Source organism: Hyposmocoma kahamanoa, unplaced genomic scaffold, assembly GCF_003589595.1.
Source record: "Hyposmocoma kahamanoa isolate Upper Pololo Valley unplaced genomic scaffold, ASM358959v1 260, whole genome shotgun sequence".
Lineage (NCBI taxonomy): Eukaryota > Metazoa > Arthropoda > Insecta > Lepidoptera > Cosmopterigidae > Hyposmocoma > Hyposmocoma kahamanoa.
In genome coordinates this window covers 4,231-30,831 of record NW_020653764.1, presented here as the reverse complement: position 1 = coordinate 30,831, position 26,601 = coordinate 4,231, and the positions used below count along the sequence as shown (strand labels likewise).

The 26,601-nt window shown below is 36.4% G+C and overlaps 1 protein-coding gene across 2 annotated transcripts; it reads left to right on the top strand.

The window, feature by feature from the left end:
* The first annotated feature begins 901 nt into the window (after positions 1–901).
* LOC113228876 (cytochrome P450 9e2-like) lies at positions 902–13,227 on the top strand. Of its 2 annotated transcripts, none has more exons than XM_026462300.1 (11): positions 902–928; positions 2,085–2,284; positions 3,874–4,037; positions 4,417–4,554; positions 4,832–5,040; positions 6,398–6,533; positions 9,306–9,401; positions 10,584–10,805; positions 11,125–11,225; positions 11,694–11,862; positions 12,985–13,227. In XM_026462300.1, exons 2-11 carry the CDS (start codon positions 2,085–2,087, stop codon positions 13,155–13,157), a joined length of 1,608 nt encoding a protein of 535 aa, XP_026318085.1. In that variant the 5' UTR covers positions 902–928; the 3' UTR covers positions 13,158–13,227. The 2 variants fall into 2 exon arrangements, with proteins under 2 accessions (XP_026318085.1, XP_026318084.1); XM_026462299.1 differs by lacking the exon at positions 902–928 and adding an exon at positions 1,318–1,421.
* The last annotated feature ends 13,374 nt before the right edge of the window (positions 13,228–26,601 follow it).

The following is a 26,601-nucleotide window of genomic DNA, read 5'->3' as shown; positions in this document are numbered from 1 at the left end:
TGAGTAAGGTCATAAGTTTTAAAAGATAAATGACAATTTTAATTTCACAATAATTGAAGACTATGCACTTTAATGCGTTTTTCGTATTAATGGGTAGTGTACTTCTTACAACACGATGAAGTAAATTGTCACACAGTGTACTTTTAACCTTCCAGTGGTCGCACCCTTGCGCCGAACATAAGCAGTCGCGTGTGGTCTGTGAGATCGCAACTTTACATGTTCAGTTTGAGAAGACAATTGAATATTTTCATGACGTTGTGTAGCACACAATAAAAAAAGTCTTTCATCTATTTAAATGAAAACAAGTAAACATTATTTACTTTTTTAATTTCTACTTATTACTTGATAATACTATTTATTAATTGATAAAAATTCCAAATTTTAGTCATATGAAACAAACAACGTTAAAAATCAACGAAATAACTAAACAAGATGAAATTTACTGTTTTAATCGTTCAGAAGCACATTATAATATTAGATTATTATCGAGAAAATATAATGTATGTTTGCAAAAATGTAGAATTATTTCTGAAAAACAGTGATAGGCATAACCTTAATCTTAGAAACAAAAATAAACTCGCGACCCCTATGCTCAGACTTGATAAAGATAGCTCGTCATTTGTCGGGCACTGTATACGTTTTTATAATAAAATTCCAGATATTATATAAAATTTATCAGAAAATATGTTTAAAGCTCATGTTAAAAATGTACTAATTAGAAAAGCTTATTATAAAATCAATGATTGCATAGATGATACGAACGCATGGTGTACTTCCAGCTATTGAATGTTTGTGATGAATTGAAATGACGTGCTAATGACTAGTGGTTTTTTGTTCAATGTAATTTGATTACCTACTAAATAAAGATATCTGATTTGATTTGACAGAGCACCTGGAAAAATACATACAAGCCTTCTACTAGCTACGAGTAAGTAGAATTCAGTACCAATATATAAACTAACTCGGTAGTAGATGAACGTCTTCTAAAACCAATTGGAGTGTAGAGTTTTAGAAAATTATTTCGTATTTACGTTTTCGATTTCCGTGGTCTTATGTTGAATTAACGACGATGTTTTTAGGTGACTATACTTTCAACTTTTGCCTTTCGTATCAATTTATTCTTCTTTCTTTAACATTTATTACATTTGGCACGTAGATAACAATTGTAATTACCAATTTGATTGATGTAAAAAAAATAATGTGCAACATTATCAGTTTTACAGATTTGTAATCTTATCTTTTTATATTAATACCCCAGTCGATCCATTTTTATTCATTTGCGGTTCTACTGACTGTGGCAAAGTTTAGTAAGCAGTTGTCGGTGGCACTGATCTTACATATCGCTGCGAGGACGACAAAACATAATAGTCGTTTAGTAACACTCTGAAGTTTTGTAAATTAAGTGTATTCAAACCAGTAAGGTATGTATTTTTGCTTTTATAATATGTTCCGATTTATTCAGTCTAATTATATTACTTTAGCTGTGTGTATAATACATAAATTTATGTAAAGGTTTTGGTTTAAGTAATTATGTACAACCTGTAAGTTAGTGGTAATTTTTATTACAAAGCGTTTTAAACAGAATGAGACTCTTAATTAGGCATTTAAAATCGATTCTAAGTTCAAATATATGTTAAATAAAAAACAAATGACGATTGATCTTAATGTCTTTTACCATTGCGTAATTTCTTGAAAGCAATGTTTGTAAATACATCTAAATTCCAGAATATGAATTAAAAACCTTTTACCTCTACAACCTTTGCCTTTGCAATTGCACTATTAGGCACTAAGATTAAAACATGTTTAATTTTACCATGATTATTTTATATAATTTAGATTTTTTTTGTTTGTTTTGTTTATTATTGTTTATTTTAATATTTTATCTTCAATTACATTGTTTTGATTAGAATTGTATTAGATTAAGTCATATTGAAATAAATTTATCTTATCTTATCTTATCTTTAGAATCAAATAACAATTAAAGGCTTTCCTGTGTCTCTTTGCCTCTTTGGGAATGTGATAAATTAGAAATGGTTCTATTTCTTTATTAAGTAATTTAAAAGTAGAATTATTTATTATTCCAGATGCTGGTCTGGATATGGCTGGGTTGCCTCGTGACCGCAATAATTTTGTACTTGTGGCAAGTATACGGTTTCTTTAAAAGGCGAGGCGTGAGGACACCCAAGGTCATCCCGCCTTTTGGCACTATTATGAAGGTTGTGACACGACGAAATCATTTTGTTGAAGTTCTTTCTGAAGATTATAACAAATTTTCTGATCAAAGGTGAGTGCAAAATTTTTTGAGTTAACATATTTTTTTAACCTGTCACGCGTTCTAGAGACACACGGTGCCCCAAATGAGTTTAGTTTTTTTTTACTTTTGTTTTCACTAAGAAGTCCCAGAATCGATTCCCAGTAGAACCAGCAGTTACGAAAAATTGAAATCCGTTGCTCTGGTATTAATAGCACGGGTAATTTCCTAATTTGAGAATAGAAAAAAAATTAAGTAGTTTATAATTATTAATACAAAGATCGAACACTCAGAAAAAATTCCTTCGATCCGGTCGGATTCGAACCGACGTCTTCTTGCATAGCGTGCCAGACGCTATACCAACTAAACCACGGAACGAACCAACGGACCTCACGAATTTTTCTATGTGCTTGCGTCGTGTCTTTGTATTTGGTTTCAACGACTTTTTAGTCGTAGCGCCATCTATGAGAAATCTTTGACAGATTTACAACCCAGTTAGTACCTTTACAGCTACCAGTCCTGGCGAGAGATGGCGCTATTCACTGTATTAATTAAATTTTTATTGAATTGATATTCAATTATTTTTTATGTTCCCATTGTTACAAGGTTACAAGTAACTACGAATCACAGAGATCTTTAATCTGTATGTGATGTTAAAAAAAATCAAGGTAAACAGCTACGACGCAGTCTGGTCAAACTAAACGTAATTTTGTGAGTTGTGAGCATTGACTTACAATTATATGGACGTCGGGTCCGCGCTAAAAAGTGTCCGCACTTGTAAGGCGCTAAAATCGTATACAGAGCGCGACACTCCGCTTTAGTCTTCATTTGTTCTACGGACAGCGCGATACTGCGATGACATAACAATTTAAATTTCGAATGGGTTGACTTGGGACATTTTTTTCGTGGTTTTTGTATTAGACCCGTCGTCCATTTATTTGTAAGTCAATGGTTGTGAGTGTTTTTTTAGTCGTGTAGCATGCGTTCGACTGAAATTCTGTTGGGGCGTTAGACGAACATATTTCACTTAGTTACTTTTAGACGTTTGTTTCGCGTGTTTGTGTCATTATAAGGGTGCGTTCAGATCTAGCGAATTCGCCGCAAACGCCTATAGTATAGCCACATATAGTAACATACTCACACTCCGTCCATCAATCCCTTACTTCCCGGCCTCTGCAATGCACTCGTATACAATTCGAAATGTCTCTTTTTTTATGTACATGCATTTACATAAAAATAGTAATAATGTACCAGGCACCTGTACACAAATTTCCTGATCTCAAACTAGGAGTACCAGGATAACGGAATTTACTTCGGGGCACTATCCAGACCAGGTACAATTTTTCATTTCCCAAATTGGTCCTACTGGGAATCGGATCCGTGACCTCTTCACACAACGTCTTCACAAACCGTTGGGCCACCGAGGTCATCAAACATAAAAAGATAAAGTATAAAAATACATGTCAATGTATAATAGAACACTGTTTCTCACTAGAGCTGCGCATTACAATATTATACCTATATGTTCCACGCTTCATGTCTGTATTATGATAGTCGTAACTAAAAACCTATCGATGTACTGAATAAACTAATGTAACTATTATATTAAAATTTTCTGTTAGATTCTACGGTACGTTCAGTTTCCTCAAGCCGATTGTGTATGTGAGAGACATCGAGCTAATCAAGAAAATTGTCATCAAGGACTTCGAGCACTTCCTCGATCACAACCATTTCTTTAATGAGGAGTTCGATCAGTTTTTTGGAAAGAATCTTCTCTCTTTAAAAGGTGTGTAGTACAGCTGCTGCCAATATCAGTATCCCATTAAATATCAGTTCTCATTTAGTATGATAGCAAAAATATCTTGCTTGCTTTGGTTTGGGAGGTGAGTTGGCAGCAGTACAGTAAAGTGCAATCACTATTATTACATTAGAATTATCCAAAATTCTTATTTTTCTTATGGTATCAATGGCAAAGTACTTGCGATCGTGGTGAACGGTTTTGTCAATCGGCGTAAGGTACTCGCCGATTATTGATAAGGGTGAACCAGACTTACAGGAAAGGAAGTGTACGTCGTGCGGGAAGACATACCCTTTCGTTCACCCCATTACGTAGTCCGAAGTGTGCAAAACATACAATCTTTAATTTTTAAATTCTATGTTATCAGGTCAAGAATGGAAGGACATGCGATCAACTCTCAGCCCTGCATTTACCAGCTCGAAAATGAAGATGATGCTGCCACTGATGGTGGAGGTTGGAGATCAGATGATCCTCTCGCTTAAAACGAAAATCAAGGAGTCTAAACGTAAGTGAATTTTGAGGATTGGCAAAATCAAAATTCCAAACAAACAAAAAGTAATTTTGTGAGATGCTTGGCATTTAGAGTCTTGCAAGAGGCATAATTATTATTTTTTTATACTAATATATCTTCTCTGCGTAGAAAGTAAAGAAATTTGATGTTTTTATGGAAGAACGTCTTTTATTTTTTACTTTTATCTTTGAATATCATGAACACTTGTAAATCCAAAAATTCTACTGGACCTTCTAATAATATCTGTATTTATAGTTCCTTTTATTTACAGAGGGTTGTTTGGACATCGATGTGAAAAACCTAACGACCAGATGCGCGAATGACGTAATTGCATCTTGTGCCTTTGGTCTAAAAGTGGATTCTCACAAGGATGAGGACAACCAATTTTATGTAATGGGAAAAACTGCTTCTTCTGCGGCGTTCAGTTTCCGTCAACTTATCAATATTTTCTACCGGACGTTAATACCGAAGGCAATTGCAGTGAGTATCTTCAAATTTTCCCATTAATGTGCCTCGGTAGACATATAAACGGCATTTTACGGTATTAATGAATGAAATATTCTTTATTGCACATTAAAATTACAATGACAACACAGAACAATAATGTAAGTATCACAGATTAAGCCAACCTACAACTGGTATATGCTATTAATTATTTATCAATACATTCATGACTTTGCGCCGTTGGTTACATTTTCTGCTTAGAAAACCCTTTATTAGGGTTGAAAATTAAACAATCATACTTCAATCATGAAACCTTAAAAAAAATCACTGTACAAGTTTTTTACGTTATTCTCAAAAAGAAATCACAATGACTTTTTAGGAATCGAAAACAAATTAAGCTTCTCAAGAGCGTTACGGCAAAGTGTTTTGTTAGGATTATTTGCTTTTATCATTAGCCTTTTCAGACATTAAAAAGTATTGAAACAATGTTGATTAAGGGGACAAGTCCACAAAATTCGCTCTTAGTAATTGCATATTATGACAAAATAATACCGCATTCCTTTGTAAAGACGTTGGTTTTATTTTTATACTACCAGTCAAGGGTATGAAGAAGTCGTGCACCTGGTGGTAAGCGACACGCCCATCGATAAAGATTGCAGTGCCACTCAGAGCTTTAACTCACAAAGATCTGAGGGGCACTGCCGTTACACCAATCACCCTGACAAGTCGACAAACTCCATGTGCCTAAAAGTTCATTAGCATCCTTACCAACTTATCTATGAGCTTTTTGCACATCTTTGTATTGGCTTTGTAGCGTTGTCGTGCGTGTTTTGCGTAATAGTGATAGAAAGTAACCCTCGGTCCACATCATTTATTGTAAAAGGTATGGCAGTAGGGAAAGGTGAAGGAAAATAAAGAAGAAGGGAACAAGCTGTCACAAAAACAATGGTATAAAAACAGATACAATAATATAGAACTGACGGCCGTTGGGGCAGAAAGGTTCTTGAATGGAGACCACGAAGACCGGAAGGCGTTTAGTGGGACGGCCCCCTACTAGATGGACGGATGACCTGGTAAGGGCGGCGGGTTACCGATGGATGCACGTCGCGTCCGGTCGGCTGGTCTGGAAATCTTTGGGGCAGACCTATGTTCAGTAGTGGACGTCTTCCGGTTGATATGATGAATATAAAAATGCTCCCAGATAACAGGGAAAAGAAAATCCAGAGAAAAGAGTGATAAAAAGGTGGCATGAGGATGAAAGAGGTCTCATCATCACAACGTTATCTGTGAGAAACCTATGGATCCAGTTGGATCGAAGGAATTTTTCTTTGTGTTTGATCGATCTTTATAGGTATCAATCATAATGATTAAATATACTTCACAATATTTTTAGATATTCAAATTTGGCCGGTTCCCGGCATCAGTGGAGAACTTCTTCAGGTCGCTGGTATTGGAGACAATGCAGAACAGGGAGCTACAACATATAATTCGGCCTGACATGATACATCTGCTGATGCAAGTTAAGAAAGGTAATATTTCGCTTCGCTGGTTTGGTTTTTTACCATCACGAAATTATGTGAATTAAAAACGCAGCTCCGCAAACCGCTACGTGGTGCGGAGAAGTGAGAAAATGGCATTGACCTATGTGAACTTGGAAACATAGTAGAAATTACTTTGAAAATATACAGAAACCAATGGATATTCAAGTGCTGTTCAGTTGTTCTGTGGTTATCTTGGTCGACGTATTGCCATAAGGGTAGGGTTACCAATAGTCTGGATTAATCCGGACATTCCCGCTTTATCTACTGTCCGGATTTTTGAGCATAGAGTAACAATCTTCAAAATAAAACGTAAAATATCCACCTCAAACTTGATTTACGAAATAAATAAACTTTGTTGTGATGGTACTTGTCCGTCTCTGATGTTGCGTGAGAGAAATTTTCAATGTTATTTTGTTACTAAAAATGACTGATAAACTTTAACAACAATTTTTGTAACCATTCACATGATATCACGTCATTACTATAAATATTTATATAAATACAACATTTACAGCTACGCAAACAATTGACGCCATAGTTGGAAAGTAATCGAAACAGGACTCGTTATGTCGCTAAGAAAGCGTACAACGCATCCAATATGATATAACTGTGTATGAATAATCAATCATTATACGATATCAAGTAACATAGGTCCTTTTCATGTATTGATAATAAAGCCATGCCTTTGTTTCCTTGTTGATATACAAAAATAATATATGCTTTATCATCGGGTATAACGTATAACCCAAAATTACAAGTATTTTTTAAAGATAACGATAATAATGTTATAACCGTAATAAGAATTATTATACATTCAAATCAGAAATGAAGATCTCCATAAATAGAACCAGAATAACCGATATAGCTAAAAAAAAAACAAAACTTAAGTGGGCGGGGCACGTTACTCGCGATAGCCGATGTGCCAAAGAATTCTCCAGTGGCGACCACGTACCGGAAGACGCAGTGTGGGCAGACCTCACACAAGGTGGATCGATGATCTGATAGAGGTTTTGACTTCCATTTCACCTGGTGGAAATTGACGATAAAGTCGACGATGGAGCATGCACACCTAACTCTCGGAACCTAACTAACGGGAACTCCATTCAATAGCCGTTTGCTATATAAATGAGGAAGCGAAATTCTTCATGCGAATCTTTGGAATACAGGGGTGGAACCTCAGCTTCAGGTCTGGTCCCCCAGTGATGAAAAGTGGAAGAAGGGATCAATTCGTGCAATTCTCTTTCACACTCTCCGCGGCTTATAGACGACTCGAAATTAAAGTTGGCCCTACAGTTGCCTACTTATCGATTTTCTACAGGATATATCACGGTGAGTATGCGAGAAAATTGCACGATTTAATTCTGCATTCTCCTTTCCATCATCGGGGACCAGACGTTGGCTAATGTTCCACCCCTATGTTGTGGATACATATTCCAAGGATTCGCACAAAGCGTTACGCTTTCACATTTATATGGCCAACGGCTATGGAGTGGAATTCCCTGCCTGCAGACTTATTCCCTAAACGGTAGGCATTATTTAGGTGGTGTCCAATCTCCATCGTCGACTTCATGGTTATTTTCGATCAGGTGAGATGGAAGTCAAATGCACACTTATGTTTTAATAAAAATAATATTAAAAATTAAATGAAAAAAAAAAAGCTATTGTAAGAATTCGTGATATGCTTATTGTAAAGTTTATTAATCAAATCATTGTATACCATGAGACTCGAGAACCAGCTGGCTGATTCAGCCAGCCCTATGAGATTTATGAAGAGTCTGAAACGTTGATTTGTTTGAAAAAAAAAACAACTATACGCGACTTGGGGTCGTATTCCAGAACTCTACTCAATACTCAAGTTAGGACTTGAGTATTGCAGTGAGCCCTGAAAATCATACTCAAGTAATTTCAAGAAATTAGGGTCGTATTTTCAGTGCTTGAAATCATACTCAAGTCTGCTCAAGTCCTGCCGAAAAAATAGAATTCGAAAAATAGTTTCCTTTCTTATGTGTAACAATCGCGAAAACTTAAGAACTCGATAGAACTTAAGAAAACTTTAAAAAAATATGCTGTCAAACTAAAGTTCCTCAATGTTTTTTGATACTGCAAATACACGTAAGCATACATCAAATTAAGTACTAACAACATAGCATATTAGGACCATATTATAAACAACAACTCTTATTCCAAGACTTTTTACAAAATGTGATGAACATACCAAAAATAAACTTTTCCATTTTTGTTGTACTATCTGACACTTCTTAGGGTCGTATTCCAGAACTCTACTCAATACTCAAGTCAGGATTTGAGCAGACTTGAATATGGTTTAAAGCACTCGAAATCATACTCAAGTCCATGCCATTAGAGTCGTATTTCCAGTGCTTGTGTTTCCAGTGCAATCCTGACTTGAGCATTGAGTAGAGTTCTAGAATACGACCCTCAGATCTCTATTTGGTAGTAAGATAGGTTCAAATGTGTGAGTGTCCTCCACCTTCGCGACGATTCTCAGTGCCGTTCTACACAGTTATTACGTTTAAAGCGATCTATTTAAATATATTTATTTTTGTGTAAAACTAAAGCCTGATGAATTAATAAAAGGATGGAACAAAAGTGGTTCTTTACGATATTAATAATAATGCGTAGTTCTATGAAGTTGTTATTATTTACAAATAACCCTGTATATTTTAAATTGGAACACTATGTAAATGATCTAAGATACAATTTACATTGTACTCTATGTACACATTTTTTTTACCTTTGCAGGGAAACTGGCCCATGAAGAGAAATCAAGCCAAGACTTGAGCGCCGGCTTCGCCACCGTGGAAGAATCATCGGTTGGCCAGAAAGAAGTGAACAGGGGTATGTTAAATCGTAAAAGAAAATTTGTAATTAATAAATGGTAGCGCTGTTTATTGACTTGAAACAGATACTGCAGTCAGTGGGAGAAAGTACTGTCAAAAGAACTAATTTGGAACAATGTTACCAGAACGGAATCTGACGTTAGGTAGTTTTTAAATCACTGTAGTCTATGTGCATACATTTGTTACAGGACTCCTTTATTACCTTGTATAATATACAATTGGTTCTGAATTACACCGATCATTAGGTTCAATTTTATTTACAGTACTGCGAAACGGAATGGAAGCAACTGTATGTCAATTAACTATGCATCTATAATAAATACGAGCCACAAAGTAGAAATAGGGTTCCATTCCCTTCCGCGGCAATGTAAATTAAGCCTTAACATTATTATTATTATAATAAATCAAGATTTATTTGTATGTAACTTATTCACTGCTTCCTTTAACTGCCTCCGTGGCCGAACGGTTATCATGCCGTAATACCACGCAGAGTTACCAAGTTCGATTCCCGGGCCGGGAGAAATATTTGTATGGCCTACATTTATTTATCTCGTGAGTTTGGGTGTAATTTATGGTTGCCTATGTGTGTGTCCATGGCACCGGCTTTCCCTAGTGAGTGCTTTATTATTATTATTATTCGAAAGGACAGATTACAGATAATTATATTTCTAACATTGTCTGCACTTACACACTATACGCGTAATTATATAAATATACTATACGAAGTCACATGCAAACTTGTCCATGTTTTAAGATTAGACTTTAGGAGTTGAGGTAGCCCAATCTTTTTAGGCTTTTATCGCCGTAAGCAACACCTGTGAGAGATCTGTAAAGCTTCTCACTCAGTCGATACCTTAACAGCTACCAGTGTCTGACATGAGATGATCTCGATGTATATACCTATTGTAATATTATGATACACAATAAAAACCAATATTCGCAGGTTCTAGTCCTGTCAGATTGAAGGACTTTCTTTGTGTTTGCTCTTTGTATTAATAATTATAACAAACTAGTGGAGTGATTTCACAAAAAAATCAAATAAATACATGATATTCAATAAAATAAAAATATCATAATATTCGCTAGAGAGTAAGTAACTCTAGCAATAGTTTACAAGAGTGGATAAAAATGAATGAACTTTGAACGCTTTTTTTTAATTATTTATCATTATTTTCTCTAGTATGGTCGGACGACGAACTGTGCGCCCAAGCTACCCTATTCTTCGTGGCTGGCTTTGAGACCGTATCTACTATGATGGCGTTCCTGCTACACGAGCTGGCTATCAATCCTGACGTGCAAGAGAAATTGTACAAGGAAATCAAAGAGAACGAGGCCAAAAACAACGGGAAATTTGACTATAATTCTATACAGAATATGGTTTATATGGACATGGTGGTATCAGGTAGGTTATAAAGAAGTTTTATTACACTTACAAAAAGAAAATTGTCGACTTGTCATAACAACTTGTTACAATAAAATTGGTGAAGTCCTGAGAGCCATAGCACAAAAGTTGTTTGTCTTAATGATAAGAATGCTGAGATGTAAAACCTCGAGGGAATAAAAAATAACTAAGGTCGCAATATTGGAACGGTGCATCCAATACAAGACACGCGTTTGCGCGCAATGTACGCCCCGCTGAATGCACCACTGTTGCGGATTTGTGACCTACAAGTAATCGAGTGTTTGTTGTTCATTAAACTGAATATTATTTCATATTTCAGAAACAATGAGGTTATGGCCGTCGGGCTTCTTACTGGACAGACACTGTACCAAAGACTACAACTTGGGTAAACCGAATGATGCAGCTACTGAAGATTTCATTGTAAGTCAAACTTACTCATGTCTAAGATGAATGCAGAGAAAATAATTGTTAGTCCTACAAAATAATAAATGAAAATGTTGTTAAAACCGGTTAGGAACAAGGGAAGTATTGTAGAAAACAAAAGTGGGAAAACATTTGGAAATTTATTAAGTAATGAATGACGAATCAGTAAAGATTACAATTGACGCAAAGATGAAAGGAAAGAGACGGAGTAGAAAACCAAGATTACTGACAGACTGACATAGCATTCAGTGAGCATTAAAAATAATGTCTAAGTCAGCAGCTATAAAAAGGTTAAAGGTTCTGATTATGGATTATGGGCATGGAGGACTACATTACACCAACTAGAGCGTAGTACTTAAATTCTTAAATAGAATAATAAGCCGTGTAGTGTATGGGAACAAAGACTATAAACTGACCTTAAATTTTTGTTTCTAATTATATTTTCATTGTTGTTTTATTCATTAGATCCGCAAAGGCGAAGCACTAGCGATCAACGTGTGGGGGATCCATCACAATCCTGAGTACCACCCAAAACCTGGCAAGTTCGACCCTGAGAGATTCTCTGAAGAGAACAAACACAAGATCCAGCCCTTCACTTACATGCCGTTTGGACTTGGACCCAGAAATTGTATCGGTGAGAATTTTGTCGTGTCTCCTAACTTCACGATTTGAGACTGTTCCTAGGCTCTTCAAATACTGTGCATGTTTCATGTGTAATGGTTTCTCGGGTATCATTATAATTTATGAATAATTTTACTTTTACACGTACTTCTTCGCAATGGTATGTCGTCACCACCTAGGCTATACTGATGTAAAGTATAGTAGGAACGCCGCTTCAAAGAGTTTTTATAAACTTTCTCGGACGTGAAAATTCATTACATTTCCTTTTATATATTAGCTGCTCACGTGATGCGCTCCTCCTACCGCAAAATGGCGGCTATTTGGTTTCGCAAATTAGAAAAGGATTCAGTTTAAATACAAGTTTTTGTAAATAAAAATTATTATTCTGCATTGGTAAATAAATACCCTCCGTACTACAAACAAAAACAGCTCAAATAAAATGCAGTAATACACCGTAAATCCTGCACTTAAAAAGCACTAATGAAATTTTTGGTGTACTTGGATAAATATGATAATATTCCGTTTGAGTGGTTCTAACGTTTACCATGAAATTACTCCTTAAAGTATAGATTATAAACATTTATATTCAGGGTAAACTTAAAAAACGCTACTTACGGTATGTTTTCAATAAATAAACACCGTAATCACCAGCCCAAACAATAACACACACGATTGTCGTGACGTATTTTTGAAGTTGTTTATTTTTTTTTAATGACAGACCCAGGCATTAAAAACTTTATGGTTTGCTAGAGTAGTTACCGAATGAGTTCTTTTACCTGTTATAACTTCGATATCCGATAAATCGGTATAAAATCGTCACCGGCACCTCTAGGTGTGGTATGCGTCTACGGCTGCATATATCGCGTGAGCGGCTAACTTAATAGCACTTGATTCCTAATACGATTTGAATTCGGGTCATCATGCTTGTGTAGCCATTTTCTGGGTATTTTTCTAACTATTACTGCTCCCGTCGTCGTTCATTACCATAAACAGTTCATATACACCTCACAGCTGGTCATGAATTCCATCTTCACTATACTTTCCCCGTATGGCTCGAGTTACCCTTAAATCCACTGATATTTAAGTCTTGCACGTATTGTTTTCAGGTATAAAATAACTCGTGTTTCTTTTGCAGGTTCAAGATTTGCCCTTTGCGAAGTGAAAGTAATGGTGTATCAGCTCCTAAATTCCTTCGAAATATCGCCGTCGAACAGAACAAGCATACCTGCGAAGTTGGACCCCGCCTCGCTCAGCATTTACATAAAAGGAGGTCATTGGGCCCGATTTAAGACTCGGAAAGCTTTGTAAATAAAAAAAATACAAAAATATACAATCGACGCGAACGAATAAAATGGTCTTATTGCAAAAATGACAATCATTGTGTTGTTTTTTTACGAGATGCCATAGTATAGTACCTACCCTATTTTCGTCACTCTTTTTAATATCGGCCTGTTCTGATTACGACTGACCCGCAGACTGACATACGCCTTTGTTTTTTAGTTGTAATTGAATATGTTTCTTGATGCCAACGTCTTGATCAGGTTGGTCTAATGAAAATACCTCCACCTAGACACTCTGGGATTTTTTCACATATACAGTAGGTTAGACACTTGCGTGTCATTTTCATTCAATAAAATGAGTTTACAATATATTTGAGAGTTTTAGTTACTCATTATCTGGAGGACGAAGAAGAAGAAGAAGAAGAAGAAGAAGCTGTGTCCCTGACTCCGGCAGACTGTGCCATTGCCGCGAAATACCGTCTCGCCCATTTAAATATTCAAAATTAATATTTTAGGCCTTGGGAGAGGCGACAGTCTAAAATAGATACAATAATAATAATTATCTTATTGCACACCCACCACATACTCCTAGATACACGCCATACTGCATTTACTTGACTTCGGTCCGTAAATGCGTTTCAAACCAGTTAACAGGCTGAAAAGAAGAAAGCAAATATAAATATGTAAATAATAACGCACACACTCAACATAGCCCTGCACTAGGAAAACCCTGTGTCGCGGGTGCCATGGTCACACACATAGACAACCACAAATTGCACCCTAATTCACGAGAGAAATAAATGTAGGCCATACAAATATTTCTCCCGGCCCGGTAATCGAACCTGGGACCTGTGTGGCAGTCCCGCATGGTAACCGTTCGGCCACGGAGGCAGTTATATAGGCTTGGCGTCAAGGGAACCAACTAGTGTTTGTCAGTGACTGTCAAAAGGTTAGTGGAAAATAATAGTTGTATAAAATTTTATTGTAATGACAAAACATTCGGAAACATTATACTTTAAATAGCTGGATTAGCACTGACTGACTGACTGATGTAGTCATTTAGATAATTGTTCTTCCAGAAGGAGTCGCGGTGGGTCATAATGATATATGGGAGTCGTGGTCGGATGGCTGCGGTGAGTACCAGAAAAATCCGAAATCTTCGAAAAGTCGACTGCATCAGGTGGGACCCCGGCTGCGCGGCTAAAGTATAACACCTACTGGCAGGGCCGTCAAACTAAAAATTGCCGCCACTCTGGGCAGTTTCTACCGGAAATGATAAAAGTTCGAAAAAACCATATGGCCGCCATACAAACTTCGAAACCCTATAACTCGGTGAGTATCGGAGATGGGTGTGAGGTGCTCGATCAAATGTCATAGAGGGCGGCGGAGGTCAACTGCCGGTGAATTTTTTTTTACAAAATGGCCGATTCAAAATGGGGGCCCCAATAAAAGGTGGTCCGATCCGGCTGAAATTTGGCATGCGGCCGTATATGGAAGTCCATAATACGAAATTTCGATTCCGTCATTTTCCAAGATGGCCGCCATACATGTGAATTTTTTGCCTTTTGGCGTCATTTTTCTCCCAGAAGGAGTGCGAGTGGGTAAAAATAATGTAGGGGAGTAGTAGTCGGATGGGATTGGTGAATATCAAAAGGTAAGGTAATCTTCGGAAAGTGCTCCGCATCAGGTAGGACCCCAGCCGCCCGGCCAAAGTATGTGTCTTGGCTCAAAGTCTCCAAACAAATGTTTATCCACACCCTGAGCAGTTTCTACGGAGAGTAAAAAAATTCAAAATTCGAAAAACAAAATGGCCGCCTCCACCAGATCTTTTAATATTCTTTACTTTATCCATTTTGCATGAACTCTTACAACCTTAAAATCTACTGAAGACGCGCTATAACGTGTTTATCAATAAGTACAAATACTACAGAATGTCTATAAATTAAATATATCTAGAATAAACTTAAGAACACTATATAGTTTTTAGAGTATTAATAGACTTTACTGGATGTGTATAGAGCAATTTTACTAAAAATAATCAGTTGTTCTACAGATGAACTTAAAATAAGGACTATAAGAGTAAATCTTAAGAGAGATTACACTTAATTAAATTGTTTGGTATTAAGAAAGTGTTAAAAGTTTGACTTGAGTGAAATAAGTCTATAAGAACTTTTTTTTTAAACCATTTATAGAGAACTATTATATCTTAATCAATACCATATTAAGACTGTTTATACAGATAACAGTTTTAAGGCGTACAAAGTGTGCTCCTTGGGAACTATGAAAGAGTGATCAACGGCCTGCAAAAACTTTAATATATGGAGGGAATACATGTGCACTTTTATGAAGTACACCCTGGTCAATTTCCGCCAGAAGTAAAAAATGTTCGAAATTCAAATAAATAAGATGGCCGCCATACAAATTTCAAAGTCTCCTATCACGGAAACTAATAGAGATAGGTAGAAGGTGCTCGAAGGAATGTCATAGAGATTAATAGTGGTCAACTGCCTGGGTCTAAAAAAACAAAATGGCGAATTCAAAATGGCGGCCGAAAAAACTTGCTTCGATCCGGCTGAAAATGCGCGGGTCTTTAGGAGTCCTTAAGCATAATTTGGGGTCAAAAGTTTCTTTTCGCCATTTTTTAATATGGCTGTCATATAAACGCTTTTTTCGTCAAGAGTGACTGCCGAAACGGACTTGCTCTGATTCGACTGAAAATCGGCATGCTAAGGCCTTTAGAAGTTCCGGATAATAATTTGTGGTAAAAATTGGCTTTTCGCCATTTTCAAATATGGCCGCCACAGAAGCGTTCGGTGGCGGCAGAAAAAAAATGCTCTGATCACTTTGAAAATTCTAGGAAAGCTTGATAATAATTTGTGATCTAAAATGGTTTTACGCCATTTTTTAATATGGCCGCCATTCAGTAACTAACAAAAATTAGCTTTAATTCAAGTGAAAATCGATATGTGGGGATCTCTATAGGTGTTTGATAATAATTTGCGGTCAAAATTTATTTTTCGCCTGTTTTCAATATGGCTGCCATACAAACTTTTTAGCGACAGATAAAAATTTGCTCTAATTCGATTGAAAGTGGGCATGTCGGGGTTTCTATGAATGATTAATAATAATTAGCGGTCAAAATTTCTTTTTCGCCATTTTTCAATATGGCTGCCGTACAAAATTTTTTGGCGGTAGATAAAAATTCTTTTAATTCTACTGAATGGCATAGCTTCAATCACAATTTGGTGTAAAAATTTTGTTTCTGCCGTTTTTCGACATAGCCGTAATTTTTAATATAAATTGCTATTGAAAAAACTTGCTTTGCTCGGATTGAAAATTGACACGAAAAGATTTCTAAGATTGTTTGATAATAATTAGTGGTCAAAATGTATTTTTGCAATTTTTTGCCATAAAAGAGCTATTTCAATTTTTTCAAAACAAAGCCATAAGTGCCGAGCCCGAGGTCCGCGGAGGGCTAAGTCCGAAGCGTCCGCACGCTATCAAATGGAGATAATATACGGAGACGTAATAGATTACGAGTACAAGATCTCACAATTATAAAAATGTAAAGCATGCTTACCGATGTAGTGGAAATGAGATACTTATTATAGCATTGTTGTACCTCAACCGTCTCTATGTTAGATTTCATTTTCTCGAAAGCTATGCCAAAGAGAAATATTTAGGGGGAAAATATAACTACTGCCGAATTTCCTGTACTATGTAGGTACTATGAATACCAAATCAACGATAACCCAGAATACTCAGACCAAAACCAACTTAGAAATGTTCGTTTCTTAAATTGGCATAAATCGGGAATCGACCTCCTCATCAAGCGCCCATAGTACTAACTGCTGTGCCACCGAAGAGCATAAGCACACCTTGTAAATTGAAACCGACCACGCGCCGCAGGCCGAGCCCGACCCCACCACAGGGCTCGTTTCCTATATTATTATGTCATACAAATGATCAAGAGAATGTTTCGTTTCTCGCACTGCTATAAATAGTCTGGAATCCTGCCCCAATTGCCACACAGGATGTACCCAATATCGTCTATACAACGAAATATTAACTATAATTGTACAAAAGCAAGGGCGCCTCCGTAATTTGAGGACGACATCAAACATCTGTGGCACATTTAAAAAAATAATTTTATGGCAGGAATTTAAAACTGTATTTAAAAACTTTGCCAGTTTCCCAAAATGTAACCGTTACTTAAGAAAATCTAAAATTTCACATCATCATCGTCTTATTTAAGAACCAGATTCCTGTCGATATAACCTTCTCCACTGCTCACTGTTCATAGCCAGTTCCTTGACATCTTTACAACTGTTCACTTTGATCTCCTTTTTTTATTTGTTCACTGTATAGTGAATGGCGTTCACTGTATAAAGAATGGCGTATGCCATTCTTGATCTTCCTCTTATTCTTTTCCCTTCTATCTTCCCACTTCTACAGAATGTGTGTAATTCACATTAAATATTACGAATATCAGGTTCGCTTGTGGATAAAGTAATTATATCCAAACAATAAGGGACAGAATCATCTAGGTCGAGTGACGTTGGGTAAGCAATTAGTTTACATTTCGCCTTAAGTAGCGACTCATTGTGTTCTATTATTGTTGTGTCATATGATACGTTCGACTGTCTGTTGATTTGCAGGAATTGTTCATATGTTTCCGAGATAGAAGGAGTTGGGTCGATGCACTGTGAGGGTGTCAAATTACATGAGTCAGGATTAAGATCGAGGTCGTTGGATTCTAAGGTGTTGACAGGGAAGCGAGAGAGAGCGTCTGCGTTAGCATTTCATTTTCCCTGTTTGTATGTTATCTCGTAGTTATATCCTTCTAGCTTGAGTCTCCATCGGATAAGCCTCGATCCGGGATCTTTGACGCTGAAAAGCCAAACTAGAGGCTTATGATCCGTTACAATTTTGAATTTTCGACCATATAAATAGGGTAGGAAAGGTCTTTACACCGAATAAGATAGCTAAAAGTTCCTTTTCGATTGTGGCATAATTACCTTCGGCCTTATTTAGGGTTCGAGACGCGTACGCGATTGGTTTGTCTTTCCCAACTTCGCCTTGTGAAAAAATAGCACCCACTGCATAGTTTGATGCATCCGTTGTGAGAATAAACGGTTGGTTAAAATCGAGACATTGGAGTAGAGGAGCAGTGGTTAATTTGTGCTTTGGAAGATTAAATGATTGATCTTGATCTTAGGACCAAATGAAGTCAGTATCCTTTTTAAGAAGAGAGGTTAAGGGTTTCGTAATTTTGGAAAAATTTTCAATAAACCTTCGGTAATACCCTACTAGTCTCAAGAACGATTTTATATCCTTTGCACATTTTGGGATTGGAAATTTTGACACGGCTTTGACCTTATCAGGGTTGGGGCATACGCCCTTATCAGTTATAATGTGCCCGAGATACGCTACCTCGCGACGTAAGAACTCACACTTATCGGGTTGTAACTTGAGATTGTAGCTTCGTAATCGGTCGAATACAAGTTAAGGTTTTTCTATATGAGACTTTAAGTCATGGGAATAGATAATATAATCGTCGAGGTAAATATAGCAATGTAGACCTTGTAGCCCCGATAACAGAGTATTCATAAGGTTTTGGAAGGTTGCAGGGGCATTTTTCAGACCGAAAGGCATTCGAGAGAATTCGTAATGTCCGGAAGTGCCATTTGTAATCACCGTGAAGCCGGTTTTAGGAGCGTCTTCGGTTTTTAACTTAATTTGGTGAAAACCGCTCACTAAATCGAGAGTTGTGAAGTATTTGGAGTGACTTAATTGGTCAAGTATATCGGTGATCAAGGGAAGTGGGTAAATCTCCATGACGGTAGCGTCGTTAAGCTTTCGGTAGTCAATGACTATTCTCCACTTCTGCTTTCCAGATGCATCTAACTTTTTGGGAACTACCCAGACTGGAGCGCTCCATGGTGATTTAGAGGGGCGGATGATTTTTTGCTAAAGCATTTTCCTTATTTGACTCTCGACTTCATCTTTGTGGCATTCCGGGAAACGATAGGACTTCACGTGAATAGCGGTCGCGTCTCAGATTTACATGAAAATCCTGAATACGGATTTCGGACTCTGTTGTATTGAATACCGAAATGTTGACTCTTTGATTTGGCTTGACTGCTACATGCAGTTTGCAAGATATACTCCCTGAGAGATTTGGTGATCGATAACTAATCCTTCTTTGATATTTTTTCGTTCAGATGGGTCGTTTGAAATTGGGCATTCAATTACCGCTTCAGATCGTGGCGGAATTATGTAAGTTAATTCGCTAAAATGTATTGCAAGAGTATTACCTTGAAAATATAATATAATAATACCAAGGTCCTTTAAGAATTCGTTTCCCAAGGTACCATCATAATCGAGTTTAATCGTGTCGTCAATTACTTGAAATTTGCACGTAAAAGAAATAGGTGAAGGGGCCGTGCATTGAGATAAACTATTAAGAACAATTGAAAACGAACCTAGAGTTTCGTAATAGGAGTCGTTGTCACTTAAACCCTTAATTTTGATTCGATCTTCATAAGAAATATCAGGTTTCGAAACAAAATTAGTTAATTTTATGATATTTACACTAGGTCCTGTATCGATTAAAAACATAGAGGTTTTTTTGAGTATTTAGTATATAAGAAAATATGTGGTAGAGAGATCTTACGTGACGTATTTCTTATCTCCATAACGGGCACTGATTTTGTTTTATGACTGCAAGTAAAGAGATCCGTTAATGGATTCGAATTCGGTAAGTTACAAGCGTCTGAGAGGTACGATTGGGTTTGAATTGTAGTATGAGTTAAAGGATTAGAAGGACTCGATGAAGCGGAGTTTCCCGTCAGACAGTATCGAGTATTAAGATTAGAATAACCCAACGAATCGTCTCCAATCAAGGAAAGTTGAGGGGATGATTTGGAACTCAACGAAAAAGAGGCTCCCATCAGGGAGGGTTGAGTGTTTGATTTAAGTGGACTCAATGAATTAGAGGCTCCCGTCAGGGAAGGTTGAGTGTTTGATTTAAGTGGACTCAACGAATTAGAGGCTCCCGTCAGGGAAGGTTGCGTGTGACCCGACGAATATGTCATTGGATGACGATTTTGAGGTTCTTTTGTCGGTTGTGTAATAGTTTTTGACTGCCTAGGTTTCGGGCTAGGCTACGGCGGCACGTATTCGTAATCCGGCTCAGTAGTTTAAATTATTACAATCAGAATAAGTGACATCGTCGTCGCCGGGAACAGGATCGGATAACGATTGTTCATCGTGGGAAACATGATGTACTGTGTTATTGTTCGGATTGTTGGAATTGGAATTAGAATAATTTTTATACCTTTCGTTATTAAATTTCCGTTTTCTACATTGGGTAATATCGTGTCCGGGCTTTTTGCAGTACCTGCAGAATACCTGTGGCTGCGACTTGGTATTAAACCCAGATGTAGATGGTTTTGATTCAGAGGACGTGAAATTGATTTGGTTTCTACGTCTCTGTTTATGTTCGCAGTCGGACTCAGAGTATCCAGAATTTCCACAGATTTTGCAGGTCCTTGTTTTGACTACGTTTTTATAAAGAAGATTTTGAACTTTTTCTTCTTCCAGAGCAATGTTTATGGCTAAAGTTAAGTTTTTAGGGTCCCGACAGCGCACCATATTACCCAAGCGAGGATGAAGACCTAAATAAAATGTATGCAGGGCTAGGTCTTCGGTCATGGCAATGCGACCCGAAAGATCCTTTTTTAGTGTTTCCGAATTATAAATTTCGGATTAAAGGGCCGTCAAACAGCTCTCCATTCGGAGGGCGTATTGCGCAACATCTTCGTTAGGTAGCTGTTTACACGATTGTAGGTCAATAAGTAGATGGTTATAGTGCTTTCGTTCACCGAAATTTTGTTTAAGACATGCTTTAAGCGCATCGAAAGTGTCGAACACCTTGTTCGAACATGCGATCTGTGCCTTCCCTTCTAATCTTGAAATGATGTATTTTAGTAAAAGGGCTTTTTGACTCGTTGATGCTAAGTCTAGCGCATTTTGGCAATTTGTAAGGAAGGCGTTCAAGGATTCGCGATCGCCTTTGTATGGTTGAATAAAGTTACACAACACTTGGATTGGGAAAGCTTCCGGTGTTTTTTGGTCAATCATTTTGAATAAATTGGTAAGTACAGTTACACAAAATTGTAATAATAGAATGTTTTAAATCTTTCTTTGAAATTATAGGCAATAACAAAATAGTTAATACCGTAAGTATGTGAAATAAAAGATATGTAAAAGTAAAATAGGACAATTAGTGAAAACTAGTACTTAACGATAATAAGAAAATATGTTCCACTTACAGAAGGTTTATCAGTAGCATGGAGTAGGTGAGTATCATTTTATTGCAGGTCCGGAACGACGAGCGGCGATAATGTATCAGCTGGTACAGGTGAGGTGGTAGCTCAACCACAAATATGCGAGGTGGCGAGGACGGCGGCGGCAGCAAGGATACAGGTGAGTGAGCGCGTCAGCGCTCTGCGTCAATACTTGAGGGTTGAACGGCAGGAAAGCGGTAAGCGATAGCTCAACCACTGGATACAGCCAGAATTTGACGAGGACTCCAAAATGAAATTGCCCCGGAGATTGGTTGGAAGAGTAGATCACGACACGAGGCGACGAGGATGTTGTTTTGGTTAATGGGTAGGTGACGCCCATACAAAAGTACACAATTTCCACACAGTTCCCGACCGGAACGCGTATGGAATACCAACGTGGAAGAAACGATGGAAAATACTAAATGGTATCCCACTTCAGACACCACTGTTACGGAGCGGATCAGGAAACACTTTTAAAAAAAAGCACTTTTTACCCAAAACACCCCTTTTATTAAATTATAAAATTAAGGAAAAGAAATGACAATTAAAACGATGTATCGCGACGGCGTCCAAATCCAATCTGTCGGCAGCGCTTTCAGTTTCCTATTGCATTCCGTCAAAATGCAATAGGAAACTTTGGTGGGAAACAGGACAGCACGACAAATTAGTTTTTTATGTGTTGCCGGCTGTAAGGGGATATAACAGTACCTCAATAGTGGATGAATGATTTTTGAGGTCGGACAATTCCTTTCGAGCCGTTATAACTAAAAATAATCGTGGAATCATTCCAGGAGAAAATGAGGGTGATCGATACAGCAACTCATGCTCTGTTATTCTAATTGCTTTTTATAAATTTAATCATGGTTTAAACTTATGGACTTTTTATTCGGCGGCTTTTACCAGCGGTGCAAACGCGACTCAATCGCTTATCGTCTACTTTTACACACACGCGCAATTTCAAGGATCGTATTCCAGAGCTCTACTCAATGCTCAAGTCAGGACTTGAGTATGATTTCTTTAAATTATACTTGAGTATACCTGACTTTTGCATTGAGTATTGAGTAGGGTTCTGGAATAAGACCCTGCGCGATTGCATCGCTACATTTACAGGTCTTTGGGGATTTATGGGATTATTGCATCGGTGCAATCGAGCGTTTGAATCAATGCAATCGCGCATTTATAAAGATGCAATCGCCTAACTAGGATCAAGCAGTAAATCGACGAAGCCGTGGGTGCTCGTCAGAGTTATAAATTATGCCATAATTATGTCAACTCGACGTGTATATAAATCATTCGAGTCAAGGATTATCAATTGTGGATTTTGCTAAAAGTCACCCTGTGACACTTAAAAGCTCTCATGCCCAAAAAGTTTTGACGTTGGCTCCGCCCAAATTTGTGAAACAAATACATGCCTGAAGTTCGCGTGACATGCGACAGGAGATGTTGAATTTTGCGCATTAAAAGTACCAAATTCGTTTTTGCGGAATAACTCTAAAACTAAAGGGATTAAAAAAAAATCCGTAGTGACAGTTATCAATCATGCATAAATATAATTAATTATCAAATTTTTGTCCTAATAACCTGTAGCATTTCGAGGATAAATTGAACAAATGTGAAAATTAGAGGTCATTTCGTGATTTTTATCTATCGAGGAAACTTTATTGTTTTATGTTTCTGATTAATGTCTATGGTTGAATATATCGTATAGTTACTCATACAATAATTTATTTTTGAGTTTAAAGTGGATATACCACTCTAAAATCTAATCGAAGATTAGGAATTTTTCCTCTGCTCCCTCTTAATGAAAGTTTGCGGCTTGTCAGAATTCCTGCATTTCCAATATTTATTTCATAATATATGATTGGCAACAATATTACTATCAATCATAATAAAAACTTGCGAAATCATTTTGTATATATAAACAAAGCAATTATTTTTACAGTTTCATCAAAACAAATGACGTAACAAATTATTAGTGTTTTAAATATAAACAAAGTATTATAGTACAAACTCATGATCATGATTACAAAGCGTCCTTTTATCATTGCTTTGTAATGTCGAGTAAGCGTTTTCATGTGTGTTATCAGGTTTACTTTACCATGTTGCTATGAATACAGTCTTTGTTTATTAGTACTGCGAATTTTCAACACAACTTTATTACCTTCCACAAACGCTGTGATTTTTCACCTTACAAATAACAATCCTAAAATTCTAAATTAAAGATTGTACCTATTACGAGACGATACTACCTTCAGATACTGATACCGAGATACTGTCTTCATTTCAGAATTTATGTTTGTGACAAAAAAACTAAAGCTATTTGAAAGATGTATATCAATATGTATAGATGTATATGTGTTCTATTCAGTTCAATTGATATAAAAAAATTCATTGATATATGTAAAGTACCTATGGAATAATAGTTTTCTTGTAAAATTTCGAGGTAAATATGTATTTTTTTTCTAACGTGTAATTTTTTTAGAAATCGTGTTTTCATACCGTACCTATAGTAAGTAATCTGTGTACACCCTCAATTTTACTGTATATTTGTTGCAAACTGATTGATTCAACATTTTCACTATTATGCGTAATCAACCAAAGCCATTCGATGTTGTATGTCAACTCTTAAGAGGGAGCAGAGGAAAAATTCCTAATATTCGATTTGATTTTAGAGGGGTATATCCACTTTAAAGTTAAAAATAAAATATTGTATGAGTAACTACACGATATATTCAAGCATAGACACTAATCAGAAACATAAAACAATAAAGTTTCCTCGATAGATAAAAATCACGAAATGACCTCTAATTTTCACATTTTTTCGATTCATCCTCGAAATGCTACAGGTTATTAGGACAAAAATTCGATAATTAATTATATCTCTGCATGATCGAGAACTGTCACTACAGATTTTTTTTTAATCCCTGTAGTTTTAGAGATATTCCGCTAAAACGAATTTGGTACTTTTAATGCGCAAAATTCAACATCTTCTGTCGCATGTCACGCGAACTTCAGGCATGTATTTGTTTCACAAATTTGGGCGGAGCCAACGTTAAAACTTTTTTGGCATGCTCCCTCTAATTAACAATAATTCCGTCTATTGAGAGAGTTTACACATCAAAGGGCTTTCTTAGACATCGTCGCTAATTTGTTGTTGTGTATAATAAAGTGATTTCGTCCAAAAACCTCATAGGTTTTCAAATATAGCCGCCACCATATTTTTTATATTATTTTGATTCAGTCTAAAAATACAGTATTCGTCGAAAGACATTTGTAATTTCGTTAAACAAACTCAATAGTAGAATGACTTCTGCTAAAATCAACTTAGTACTAGAAATCGTTGCATAATGAGGGTACTTAAAGTCCGATACCGTGTTTAGGCCACGAGATTTGGCCTAAGTAATAGTTACGAGATTTTACATATTTGGACTTTAAAAATACTTTTACATATATTTAGACGAAAGCTAAACAAACGCTATAAAACAAAAACCAAAGAGACAGAACAGAATTGGCCAAGTACCACATATACTTTTTTTTTTATAAAGATTTTTGGCTCGGTTGCAACTCTTATGCCAATGTAACCAATCAGCAGACAGTATGGGGTTTGAGTAGCAAGCATCCTATTTGATATTTTAATTAAAAAATACAACGTTCTTTTTTGAAATTCATTATAGTTTTGTATTCAAAACTTTAATGGAATTTTTACAGCTCAGTGGCGGGTACCATAGACTACAGAATTTTGATTCAAAACTAAAAAGAGCGCCTTTATGACATCATTTGAAATTATGAACGACAGATTAAAGTACAGGAGTAGAAAAAGATTATTTCGGGTTCATGTCTTCAATTACTGTGTTTTTCTAGTACCCATACCTTATTGTACTCTGGATATTCTAGAGAATAATTTATGAGTGCTCTGATAGGGCCCTCAGTTTCTATTATAGAACCTGTCAATGAATAGTGTTACTATATTGTCTAGAGATTCAAATGATAACTTTACATCAATGAACACGAAGTATTTTTATGAATACTTTATACTATACAATTTATAAGTGTTTATTTTTGTTGCCTTGATTTTACCTTTTTGTAACTTAACTAATAAAGACTTCAAAATTAACGGTGACTTTTTTATACTTTCCAACTTTTGCTTTTCTTTTCTTTTAAATTTTAATTCTTCTCTTTGATATTTATTTTCGATCTCACGTAATAACCGTTTTGATTGATACAAACAATTAAATTGTCTATATAGAGCTTTTTCATCTTATCTATTCTCTATAAATACGCTCAACCGAGCCCCCGTTTATTTACTGTTACGGTTATATTAACTGTTGCAAATTTAGTAATAACCTGACACTCGTGTCGATCTCCCGCCTTACGACGGGTTGTTGCGACGACTCGCGGCGTACAAAACAAGTTTCTTGAATATTACTTTGATAACTAAATATATTCAAATCAGTAAGGTAAATATTTTTATATGTTCCGTTTTCTTCATTTCTAGTTACATTACTTTAAGTGCGTATATTAGATTAATCAATTTAAGTCAAGGTTATTTTAATTTAAGTAATTCGATAACGATGAGTGATGATGAATCTATTTGTTATTATGTTAATATTTTTCTGTATTTCTTTAACTTTTTGTAAATGTGGTGATTTAGAAATAAAGAGTTGGGTCGCCGACTCAGAGACAGGGGATGCGATCACCGCTCTGGGTCGTGGTCGGTTCAGCGAGTGTTCATTACGTTAGGCAACGCTGCCAGTACAATGGGAACTTTTGTGTCTGACCACGATTTTTCACGGGGCGGGATTTTTTTTTTAAATATTAATGTAACATTTGCGTTAAGATAATAAAGTCTGACATTAAAAGTTTATACAGTTATTAAAGTTATTATTCAAAGATACATGTATCTACAAATGATTCTATTTCTTTGTTATGTAAGTTAAAGGTAATCTAGAATATTATTTCAGATGCTGGTCTGGATATGGCTGGGTTGTCTCGTGGTTGCGGTGTTTCTGTACTTGCGGCAAATGTATAGTTTCTTTAAAAAGCGAGGTGTGAAGACACCCAGGATCATCCCGCCTTTCGGCACTATGCTGAATGTTTTGATACAGCGAGAGCATTTTTCTG